Source organism: Poecilia latipinna, unplaced genomic scaffold (assembly GCF_001443285.1).
Source record: "Poecilia latipinna isolate Pla-1442-1.1 unplaced genomic scaffold, P_latipinna-1.0 Scaffold285, whole genome shotgun sequence".
NCBI classification, from domain to species: Eukaryota; Metazoa; Chordata; class Actinopteri; order Cyprinodontiformes; family Poeciliidae; genus Poecilia; species Poecilia latipinna.
In genome coordinates this window covers 326,486-339,144 of record NW_015112901.1, presented here as the reverse complement: position 1 = coordinate 339,144, position 12,659 = coordinate 326,486, and the positions used below count along the sequence as shown (strand labels likewise).

Here is a 12,659-nt window from a genome sequence, read left to right as displayed (position 1 = left end):
TGATACTACAGCCATGGTTTTCAAGAAAAAAAAACAAACATGAAATGACAAAGTTGCCATGATTTTTTTTTTTTAAATCATCTTTGTTTTGCAATATTTGTAGAAAATTTCTAAACGTTTCCTGATGTCCAGTTTTTCCCAACAAAGAACAGTGGTCAACATAAAGCAAGGAATTCACACTCTCTTGATTACACTGACAAAGCCTGTCTGCTTTTACCCTCGCATTATTTCACTTTTCTTTTTTACTTCAAGAATCTTAACATTTTTTCTCACATCGTTCTAAATTATATAAATTGAGTGAAATTTATTGCGACCAACATCTGCAATATCGCAATTATCTATATTATTAAACAAATTCACCAACACCCATGATTACTCTGAACTCTCCCTCTCATTACTCAATTTAATAAGTCTTGACTTATTAAAGTACATAATATGCAGACATAACAATGGTGGTGGGTCAAGATGTATAGTAAATTCATTATAGTGAGGGAAATATTAATGAATATGTCAATAATAAAAGAAGGCTTAGAGTTACTTTTGTTCTAAGCCCAAATAAGATGACCTTGGCTCTCTTAATGAATAGAGTACCTAAAGCAAATCTTCAAAGTTATTAAAATGATTAATGAGAAATCCCCGTTTGTTACTGTAGGAAATCAATTTTAGTTTTTATAGCCAATGGCCTTCTCCCTCTTGACCTTTCCAGACGAAGTGACCATGGAGGAGGTGGGTCAGGCGACCCAGCTGAGGGCTGGAGAGCTCATCATCATTGTGGTCGTACTCATCATGTGGGCAGGTGAGAAAAGGCCAAATCAACCATCACTGCTTCCTAAAAAAAAAATAAAAAAAATGGAACAACAGACGCTCTACTTGTTTTCTCCCTTCAGGTGTGATTGCCCTCTTCTGTCGTCAATATGACATAATCAAAGACAACGAGCCCAACAACAACAAGGACAAAGCCAAAAACTCCTCGGAGTGCAGCACTCCTGAACACCCGAGGGGGGGCCTGCTGCGCAGTAAGGTATAACCCACCCCTCTGCTCCTCCTCCTCCCCCCTGGGCGCCTCCCCCTCTCAGCGACGCTGGCCAGGTGAATGGTCCCGGCCACTTCTCGACTTACTTTCCACCGACACATCATTAGTTTTTCCATTCGGCATCATCTGAGCATCAGCGCATCGCTGCTCAAACACGGTGACGTCATGTGCATGACTGCAGCATTCTGCTTCAACGGGACCCGAGTCGTGATTTCTAATACCGTAACAAAGTGTTGAGTCATGCATCATTTCCAAAGAGTCAGACTTTCTTGTAATATTTGTCGTGCAGAAGCACCCAAAGAAAAAACTGAAATATCCTCGGCTTGTTTGGGGAACTGCTGATGAATATGACTTAAAACTTTGACATTGATCAACTGTGCTTAGACACATTCGAGTCAGAAATAGCTTTCATGATCAAAATCTTTAAGGTGAGGACAGTCCAAAACCTCAGTGGTCTGATCAACCAATCAGAAAAAGGCCATGTTGTGCTACACAACCAATAGTAAGGATGGATTCTACATTATTATTATTATATTGGTCAGACTTCAGAAAGACCAAGGTAAATGATCTATCTTGGAAGATAAAACTAACTAGAACTGTTCTCACATAACGGCTTCAAAAATATATCCCAATTCCACAAAATTGCATTCTCAAGAGACCGAGACATTAAACAGTACTTCAAGTTAAATTATTTTTTTAATCTACACAATTTATTAATTAAACAAAATAGAATCATTCATACAAGAAACACTTTTACCTTTTGCGTCTAAACAAAGAATGGCATAAAAATAAAAATCTCAGATCTCAAGTATTTTGGTCACTTAAAACAGTTGTGAGAAAGTCTGGCTTCTTGAAAGCAAAACATGCAGATTTTAGATGCGACATTAACCCTCTTTTAAGACTGTCATGACACTGTCATAAACATGACATAACATGTCATGAACATGAATAAGCCTTCATGAATATTTATGACTGTTGTCATAAAGCGTCATTCGGTAAATTATGACACTTTTAATACAAAGTTGACATTATTCAAAATGTCTTTGTTATGACAACTTGACATTTACCAAGAAATCATTACTGATATAAATGTTATAAAAGAATTAATGATTGCACTTTAAAAATTAGGTAATTTTATGTTATTAAAGGTAAAGTTTAAACAGTAATGATTTCCTAGTTAATGTCAAGTTGTCAAAGACATTTTGAATAATGTCAGCTTCGTATTAAAAGTGTCATAATTTACCAATGACCGTTTATGACAACAGTCAAATATTCATGAAGGCTTATTCATGTTCATGACAGGTGTTATGTCATGTTTATGACAGTGTCATGTCAGTCTTATTCAACCCCCTTCAAATAAAGTGTTACCAAAACTACTGATCCAAGCAAATTCTCCTGATCCAAGCAAATTCTCCAAGGCATTCTCATGCTCATTAAAGTTTGCCTTTTTTTTTTTTAACAGTCTTCACGTTTCTTTTTTCCCCCCCCTCCAACAGTTCCCCAAGAACAACAACAACAACAACAGGTTGCCATCTGTCAACATCATTGAGGTGTGACTGCCGTTAAGTCTTTTCTTTACTCAGAAGACTTCATGCAAACAACGAGCCCCTTCTAGGTCCGTCAGCTGTCAGGATGACGCTGGGACAGAGGGACTCTAGGCGTGCAGGCGCCGCTTTCTCTTCTTCAACACCGGTTCTGGTGTGGAGCTGGGACTCCAGGGGACGTGGCGGAATGAGGCCGAGCTCGGCCTCGTTTTCCAGGAGAGCAGAAAGACTGCAGGAAGAGTTCAGCAGCGGGTCTGTGCTCGGTGACAGTACATTGGGGTCACGGTTTTTAGTGCTGTGGAGAGACTGCAGACGAACCGACCCCAGGGACCAAGGCTGATCAAACAGAGCCAGAAACCGTTACCGGAAGAATTTGTACTTAACTTTTTCTGGGTGGTACTTTAAGCTTCTTTTAACGCTTATTTCCTCATGGGCTTACCCCTGCGTTTGATGTTTTGGTATCTGTTTGGGCTTTATTTTTCAGTAAATCTCCAAGTGCAGAGACTCTTTGCTGTTCTGGTACATTTGTATTCCCCCCCTCAGGGAATCCAGACTCCACCCGGGTAACAAAAAGAGCCATTTCCACTACAGGCTGCAATGTCACCAGAGCAGCTTTAGAGGGATCAGTCGGCTAAAATCACTCACAGTCATTAACTCGTATATATGACATAGTTCTTCAAGTCTGGCCTGTAATTTCTCTCGTCTTTTTTTATTATAGACTTCTAAAATGTAACATTCCTCTCCCTGAACGAGCCCTTTAGTACCTCCTGGTGTCTTTCTTTTTGAGCGTGATGGATTTCACGTCATTTTTGTGAGCAGCAGAACTCCCCTAATGGAGTTCATTCATCTAATTAACTATGAACGGGGCTGGACTCTGCGGACGTCTGAGGAGAAGAGATCCCTTCAATCAGCAATAACAGCCCCTCAGAGGAAACGAAGGAAGTCCGGACTTGAACTCTGGATCCTCTGGAAAAAGGAAAACTGTCAGCATGTCACGGATGAACAAACTGGACGTTCAAGTATGCTGGAATAAACCTTGGGTATCATTTTTAAGTGATCCTCAAAAAAGCCTTTTCAGCTGTGTTGAAAAAAAAATAAAAATATTTCTCTTGGCAAGCATGGAAAAAAATATTTTTTAAATCGGGCCCAACTGGGGAACCCTGAGACTTCTTTACGGCATCCTGAACAGATGTTGAGACAGAAGGGCTTCTTTCAAGACTTTTTGAATTATTATTACGAACATGTGTTTAAAGTCCATGGTAATGAAAATAGCTATTGTGGTAAGCGCATACATGATGTATTTGAGGGCTGATTTACACTCAGTAGTACTGCCTTAACAATTGTATCCCATTACTTACAAGATGTTGTATCTCACTTTTGTGACATTACATTTACCTTTCACCCAGTATTTAAATGTTTGTGCAAAGTGAAGGGAAAACATAACATGCAGGTTGGAGGAATTGGCAAGTATCTGATTTGTAAATACATTTTAAATGTCTTATTTAGTACAGTCGGTCTATAGAGGCTTTGTGGAATAAGGTTGATGTAGAAAATGTCTCGATTTGTAGGGAAGCTAGGAGATCACATTTTGTCAAAATTGTTCAGTTTTATGAAAAGGATTTTTCAAAAAAGAAAAAAAAAACATCACCTACTCTTATGAATTTTTATTTTGTCATTATGCCTTTTATGTTCAAAAGGAGGAGTTGGTAGGAGCGAGCACTGAAAAAGAAAAAGCTCTGGCTTGTGGAAATCAGAAAATGGGCTGCAAACAGTCCAAAACATGACAAACACCGACGCCCCTTCAGACTTCAGTACAAAGAAAAAGGAGGAGGTAAATGGTGATCGGTGAAGGTTACAGTCGAGTGGAGTGGACAGAACGATGACTAATTTAATGGCAGGCTTTTATCGTCATTATCCGGTTTTCACTCTCACATCTTTGGCACAGCTCTTAGAAAAAAGAAAAAAAAATTGGAGAAAAAGTTCAAGACCGTTTCTCCTCCAGTGAGCAGAGGCCGATGTCAGAGTGTGACTTTAAAGTCAGGCTCGTTGGGACTTTCCACCTAATTAAACTCATTTAACGTTTGCCAAACTTCTCGTTGTTCTGCAGCCACATCAGCACTTCACAGCAAACTAAACACGACTCAAAGCTTATTTACACAGCAACAGATACTCGGATATTTACTTTGACTTATTTACCAGCATTATTTATTATTATGACCAATACACCACGACTACTTACAGAAAGTCTAAACTTTTTTAAAGGGGCACATTTCCTTTAATTGTTGTCAACTTCAGTGTATATCTTAACCTTTTGTGTAAATACTCAAATTGTATTGACTGAATTTGATGGATGCTGTAAGAAATGCTTTTTTGAAATTGTCCAGATTTATGTAAAGTTACAAGGTGGAAGGTTTTTGAAGATGAATCTTTGTGTTACACCATCCTATCTTTTAAGAGAAACTTTCTTAAATATAGAAAAATAAAATCAATTTAACTTCCCCTGTCAGTCCTGATGAATCATCATGACTAATTCAAAACTATTTTCCTCGTTCTTCATGTCGAGATGCATTTTTCCCCAGACTCAAGACTTTAAAATTATTCACGTTTACGCCAGTGGACAAGCTATACTGAAGAAGAAATGACAAAAGATGGAAACGAGGATAAATGAATTGATAGTGGGGAAAATGGGTTGATGGACAAACAGTTCTACTGGACTTCTAATGCCAGTTTTAAGTCTCTCTTTACAAATATTTTTCAATTTCCTTGTTGAACCTGGAATATTCCTCAAATAAAATTCCAACCTTTTCCAAAATGAAATTTACATAAAGTCAGTTTGTAAAGTCGAACCACAAATGTTCCTTACGAGTTTAAGCAGCATCCAGAAACAACAGGGAATTGATAAAAATGGGAAAACAGACGGACTGGTGGGTGAAAGCAACTTTTAAAGGAGATGGGGAACAGTCTGATAATAGACTTTTCTACACTCTGGAAAATCCAGACTTGCATTTCTAGAATTTTCAGTACTTGAATCCCAAATTTAAGGCATGAATACAAAGGTTCATGATGAGTTTATGGCAAGTATTTCTACAGCAAGGAAGATTTTACTTTAAAACGAGCAACAACAAAAAAACAGCAAAAAGTGAGAAGACAGATCATGGAGAAATGCATGAATACACAGACAATACTATATATAAAATCTTTAAATGACAGACACGATAGTTATAAAGTTTCCAGACTGTGGAGGAAACTTTCTGAAATGGATTGTGGAAACATACAAAGAAACATCCTGACTCAGAGGGTCGATGAGTTGATAAAAATAAATGTCATTGACTTTATGAGCCCCGTTTGGGGCTTTTCTTTCCCCAATGATAACTTTTCACCGTTGTTAGCATGCCTGTTTGAAACATACTATATTAGACATAATGCTTGTGAACTGACACTACTAAATTTGGATGTCAGCTTTGACCCACTGATCTCACTAACCTGGCAATTTAAGGCAAAACAAAAAAAAACATTTCTAGTTGAATCGAAGTAAACTATTTTACCGCTTTACTGATTTGTTTTCATTTGATGTAAATGTGGACCCCCCCCATAAATAACTCAAAAGATCCTTCATTTTTAAGCAGATTTTGAATATGTCAAGGGTTTATAGCGCACACATTTCTGTTCCTTAACCACTCCACAAATGGTAACGACTGTAAGGAAAAACAACATTCCAACCGGGCCCTTTGGGGGTCAAACCACAGAAGGTTTAGTTTCAGTGTGGCATTCGATAAGCGTACTGAACTGTATTTAAAATGTGTTTGGTAACAGTAGAAGAATGTGATGGAAAAACCTCGTTAAAAATGACAGTGGATTTTGTCCCATGGGTTGTGTTTGTTTGTTTTGTTTTAAACACAGGAATGAGAATCAAAAGCATGTTTTAGAAAAAAAAAATGAACTGCTTTATTAGTGCTTTCATATTTATGATCATTGTACAGCGGTCATGAGGGCTAGCATGGTTGAACTATTATGCACAATCTTTACACTTCAGTTATGAAGACAACGGTGTACGCTTACTTGTAAATGCTTAAATGAAATAAAATTCTAATATTTTCCAATCAAATAAAGGTTTTAATGAGCTCTTAATTTGGTGCACACAAGCTTTCTGCGTAAGAAAGTCAAGACTGTGACTCACTTTATTTTTCTTTTTTAAAGGTAAACAGGTTTACAAAACTTTCATTAAAACTAAAGATTTCCTCTGAAATAGGAGTGTAATTTAAGAAAATCATCCAAAATCAGTACACCCAGCAACCTGATTTCTGGCTCATCAAGTCACAGAAAAGTCAGCAACTTGTAATAGAAAAGGTAAGTAAACTTGTGAAATCAATTTCTCAACATTAGAACCAGACTGAGCTTCAAAGTAACACAATTCTTAGTATTAAGTATATTTTCCCCCTGTTTTTGGATAGCCTAAACACAGCTGTACAACTGTATGGCATGCCAGATCAACAATAACTCTTTTGCTGCAGTGATCCTGCTCATAAACTGGGAAGGAAATACACTGCTGTACTGTAAATTGACTTAAACAGCATGGATTATTCAGTGCAGGACACCCATACTGATAAGATTCACAAGTCAAATCTGTCAGCATCCACCTGCAGAGCGCTCAGATACTGCTGTAGGAGGAGAACTCAGAATGAAGCTGACAATCACACAAAGCCAGAGTCGCTACATGAACTGAACAGGCCAAACATCATTACTGGTCTCCCTGCCAAACTAAACCTCTGACTGATCCTTTAAATCAGTAGCAACAGATGAAAAGAGTATTAAAACTATGGTTGTTTCATTTCTAGTAAAAAAAAAAAAAAGTAATAACACATATATATGTCCACCTATTTTCTGTAAACACACAAGAGATAAATCTTTACCATGAATAACATCAAAATCTCTTAAAACATTTGTTAATATAAGAAAGTGCATGCAAAATATTTAAGAAAAACAAAGGCAACATTTAAAGCCAACACACAAGATTACATGCAACAAAACCAAGAAAAAAGAAACAGCACCAACACCGATATTTAGTCTAATAAAATACAATAAAGATTTATAAAGAGTAGAGCAAATACAACGTGGCTTACTCTAAGTGCACATTCAAGGATAGGGGCTTCTTTCGAAAATTTTGGGGACTTTGGAGAAGCGCCGGTGGTGAGTATTATTCTGTGCCTGCCATTCACTCAGGGTCATGGTTGGCGTCTCGTTCCCAAAGCGTTTTTGGAAATTTCTGAAAACAACGACATCTTAAATATGTCTATTCCTGAGGAAATGTACGTAAAGTCACTGGAATATCGTATCTGGGGCAAAAGTTTTTATAGGAAACTCAACAGGTTTTTAAAAGTGATGGACAACATAGAAACTACAAGTCTGTCTATATGGGTTCTTGTTTGGGCTACTGTTCTGTTCCTCCTTTATGGTTGAACCAAACATCCAGGACTTCAATAGAAAATGAATTAAACTTAATCTAAATGCCCCATTCCTTCACTGGTTCTTCTGTAGCTTACAAGAATCCCAGCTGAGATCATCAGCAGAAACCATCTTCTGAGTTTTCTTTATAATGGGGCATAACCTCAAACCACAGATCAGTTCAAAGATGTGAATACCTGCATGTGAGGTCCGAGGGATGCTGCCACTGAGAGCCATTAGAGCCCGTCTGACCGGCGACATGCGTCATCAAGTCCAGAAGTTCAGTCATGGGTCCTTCGGAACAAAAAGGCACTTTGCAGGTTATGAATTATAGTGCTGTTATGCGTGTTGTTTGACAGACTAAAATGTTTCAGATTGTCAACCAATTTCTATTTCATAGACAACCTGAGAAAATACAAAATGGTGCCTAAATTATGAATTTTATTCGTTAACTGAACAACATGATCAAAGTACCTGTGAAAAAGAATTGCCTCTGTTCTACTTATTAAAATATGAAATAACTGAATAGCCAAACTTTTTGAGAAGCTCAGTTCATTTCCACTAACCCATAAACGGATTAGGAAAAAAGTTATACTAATCTATCAGCTGGGAGGAGTTTTCAGAACCATTTCCATGGCTTTAATTTTACACAAATGGCGAAAGCATAAAACAGTGTTAAATTAAAAAAAAAAAACAAGTGCCTGACCAACCAACTTGACTCCAAGAATCAATTACTTATGACTAATTATTGTTGCAGTTAATGTTTCTATGAATTTCTTTCCTACTGCTGGTTCCATGAAAGAAATTTTTCAGTACTTTTTAATCATAATTTATATTATTATTGCAATAAATACCATGTTAGCTCCATATTGTCCCTGTTAATCTAATTTTTTTCCTCCAGTGGTAACAGATAAATGAATAGCTCCATAAAACTGGTAAGTGTGAAAATGGCCCTGCGGTGGAAACACCAGAACATGTATGAATATCGTGTCTCTTTCAGGTTACAGTAAGTTCAGTCTGAGACCTTTTAATAGCATTAGGAATTAAATTTAAGACCAACACGGATGTCGCGGCCTTCCATTTCCAAAAACCAAAATTCCAACAAAGGCCGTGGGTGTTAACAGGTGGTTTGATTTGAACGCACTTCCGACTTGATTTATTTTTAAAAAAGAATATATTCTTTATTTCTTGTAAAAAAAAAATAGCGACAAAATAATTACCAAAAATGTCCTACAACTTAGCCAAAAACAAAAATAAACTTAATGTGACGTTTCAAGTACAAAAAAGTGACAAGTGGTCAAAAAAATCATTTACAAAAAACCTCCCGTCCACACACCAAACATTTGCCAGACAATGCCTCCACCAAGCAGCCGGTGTGTTTTTAATTACTCAAATTAATGGGAGGGTCTATCCAATTACCAACATAATTTAATCAATTCAAATATACAAATTAACGACAGATTTTGGATCTAAACTAACTTAAATAAATTCTAACTTCCCAAAATAAAAAACTAAATTAGTAGAAATTACAATTTGCAAACTCTACATAAATGGCCACAACAGCAGCACATTGACAGAAACATTCAAATCATCCCAACAACTGATGTTCTCTGTTCCAGTAAACATTAAATATTTTACTCTGGATAAACATTTATCCTGAGTTGAACGTTGTTAAAGCAGGAAGAGCTCTAGAAAAAGCAGAAAGCAGATGTCTTTTTCACCGATGCAGACATCATCGGAAGAAATTCCTTCCCAGAAAAGGAATTTCTGGGGATAGTTTCTTACCTTGAGCTCTACCTGGATTTTCAGTCATGTGGCTTTTGACAGAAAATATGTACTGCCTTTTATGATGTTCCCATTCCATACTGTTGTCAAGGATTTTGGGTCTAAAGAAAACAAAGATTCATGCACATGAAAGAAGTCACAGCTCCATCTGGAGGACAGTTTAGATACTGAACTACCTGTGACCCCTTCCACGCTTGACAGCTTTGTCCCTCTTTTTGTCTGCAGAGCTCGTCTTCTGTTCTGATTGGGTAGAGGTGGCTGGTTTGCTGATCCCCTCACTCTGACCTGGAACCACCACTTTTGATTTCACCTTAATGAAGGGCAAAGATCATTAGAGTGAACACAACAGAATGAAAGGAGCTGATCTTTATATACTAGAACAACTGAGGCAACTTACCTGCACCTGTAAGGGCAACGTGGTTTCATATAAAGTGTCCACAGTGTAGTCTCCAGAGTTGTAGGTCTGGGATACGTTTACGGTCCTAAGAGCTTCTGACAGCCCACTCTTCTGCTCTGCTTCAGCAGATGGCTGACATATAGAGGACTCAAATATTGGCTGTCCAATATTAAAAACCTCATCTTCTCCCTCTAAAAAGCTTCCATCACACTTAACGGGCCCCAGCAGTGGTCCAGTCAGAGTCTCGCTACTGTCCTTGATTAAAAAAGAAAAGTGCGGAGCACCCGTTGAAGCTTGCTCGTGCCCCAGCTGCTCTGGTGGATCTTCTGTCTTGCATTCTTCTGAATGCAAGACAGAGGAAAGGTATCCTCTGTCATCCTCCACGGGTCCAGCATCAGGTTTTTCCTCCTTAATGTTTGGTTTGACCAGCTCCAGTTTTGGTGGATTGAGGCATAAGATCTCATTAATGTCATTGTCGAACACAGATGACATGTTTTTGACGATCCTCTCAGTCTTCTCTACCTCCTCTTTGGAGCACCCACACTGAACATGCTCCAAATCCAGCCGAGAGCTCACAGTTTCTTTAGTTACGCTCCTATCTGCAGTCTCTTCTTTAAGCACAGGGTACGGGGCTGCAAAGGGGGATAGTGAATTGTTCCTAGTAAGAGAGCTGGAGTAATCCATAAAGCAGCCAAGGTCTGGGGACAGAGCATTGGAACTACACTGCTTTTTCAATGGACTGTTGTAGTCATTGATCGTGCCACTATGCCCCAGTTTCCTTTTTCTCCCAGAGTCATTAACTATTTTAATTTTGAAGTTGACAAAAGGATCAGGAGGCTCTACTGGGGAACGAGGACCTTTCTGTTGGTCACACATGACCCTCCGGGAATAGACAGAAAGAGGCTTCAGGTGGTTTGTACTTGGTGGATTTTGGCAACTGACTATTGTGTTTGCACTCGATTCATTGTCCATGTCTGTTAAGAAAAGAAAAACACATTAAATAGACAGTTTTCTTCAATATCTTACAAAAAAATAAAAAATAAAACTGTATTAAGGATGCACAGAGTGTCAAATCAAATTCATGCCAGGCTATATTAGCACAGAAGAACACAATGTACCCTCTCTCCCAGGGCCAATAATACAGCTCAATTATTCTGACTTATGCCATTGGTCCTGCAGTGAGTCAACACAACCACTTTCTCCATTTACTCATCATCCCTTCTCTGGTCCAAAGATTTGAACTTCCTAGATAAATAAGATTAAGGAAACTCTTTCCAGTAACATGAAAATATCAGGAAAAACTACACAGAAATAAGTACAAGCACACAGATTTGCAAAGGAACTTTATTTACTATAGTTTTATCCAAATTGCTTTACTGATAAATGCTTTGTTATTAAAGTATTTTGTTTTTCCCACTTCAGAATGACCTTTTGGTTAAAAAGGTTCCCCAACATAAGAAAATACTTCTTATTTCGAATAAAACAGAACAAAGAATATTTAAATTTGACATTTGGAGACTTTGTTCATGGTCACAGAATTAACTGGTCTCATTTCTTAAACTGTATTCATGAAAAATACACAGGAAATAGTACTGTAGCAGCATGATGATACCTAAAGAGCCATTAGCTGATCTCTCAGATACCTCTTATACCTTTTGTAGTGTTTGTATTGTCACTTCTTAAATTTCCCATAATTCTTAACACATAACCTAATGTAATTTATATATCCATATTCATATTCAAGTAGCCATTTAAAAGAAAATATTGCAAATTGTAAGGTTAACAAAACTTTTAAAAGGATCTATAACGTTTGGGGATCTATTAAAAAAAAGACTGAAATATTACAAGAACGTTTTGCATTTTGGAAACAGAAAATGTAGAAATCAAACTAGACAAAACTACAGCGACAACTGTAAGATGCCTTTTTTTGCTAATCACCACACAAACTTCTACTAGACAGAATTTTCAAGATTTCCCTAAAAGAAATGGTTAAATAAAAGAAGAAAATGAGTAAAGTATAAAAAATATTTAAATTTAGACGCTTAAGGTCGTAGCTAAATTTAGTATCTCAGTGGATTTGAAACAAAACCCAACGAACTCCTATAAGTTCTACAAAAAACAGATATTTTCACTGGAGGTATATTAAAATTAAGACAAGCGCAGTTTTATTGAAGGCGACAAGGTTTTTTGAGCCTCCCACCTTAGGGAGAAAAGTTCCCTCCATAAAACAAGACCGTCTCTTCACTAATGATAGCTTAAAATCGTGAAACAATTCAGGCGAAAAAGCAAACAAAACTTTATTTTCGAAATTTGTAAATGTACAAAGTCCATTTCATTTTATCTCACGCAGATAAAGGAAACTGTAACTAAACGCTATTTATCCCCTGTGCTAAAAAATCCTTCTTGGCGGTTATTTTGAAATAGCATCAGTTCTAGCATAGCTTCAGCTACAGAAGCT

General features: G+C 37.4%; 2 protein-coding genes across 4 annotated transcripts in view; one reads left to right on the top strand and one right to left on the bottom strand.

Moving 5' to 3' along the window:
* fndc5a (fibronectin type III domain containing 5a) overlaps positions 1-4,221 on the top strand; it is a 28,245-nt gene extending 24,024 nt beyond the window's left edge. The window contains exons 4-6 of one of the 2 annotated variants that reach the window (XR_001425162.1): positions 707-796; positions 888-1,089; positions 2,530-4,221. Coding sequence is in view for 1 of the 2 variants with exons in the window: in XM_015034039.1 (XP_014889525.1) it covers positions 707-796; positions 888-1,021; positions 2,530-2,589 (284 nt within the window). In the remaining variant the exon portion in view is untranslated. The remainder of the gene's footprint in view (positions 1-706; positions 797-887; positions 1,090-2,529) is intronic. The other variant, XM_015034039.1, reaches the window with a different exon arrangement.
* The window catches only part of kop (askopos), a 75,967-nt gene that overhangs the window by 63,067 nt on the left and 241 nt on the right, over positions 1-12,659 (bottom strand). The window contains exons 2-6 of one of the 2 annotated variants that reach the window (XM_015034037.1): positions 10,202-11,175; positions 9,981-10,114; positions 9,805-9,905; positions 8,217-8,313; positions 6,505-7,840 (exon numbers count right to left, since the gene is read on the bottom strand). In XM_015034037.1, coding sequence (XP_014889523.1) covers positions 7,711-7,840; positions 8,217-8,313; positions 9,805-9,905; positions 9,981-10,114; positions 10,202-11,173 — 1,434 coding nt within the window. In that variant the 5' untranslated portion in view covers positions 11,174-11,175 and the 3' untranslated portion in view covers positions 6,505-7,710. Of the gene's footprint in view, positions 1-6,504; positions 7,841-8,216; positions 8,314-9,804; positions 9,906-9,980; positions 10,115-10,201; positions 11,176-12,659 lie in introns of those variants that run through there. The other variant, XM_015034038.1, reaches the window with a different exon arrangement.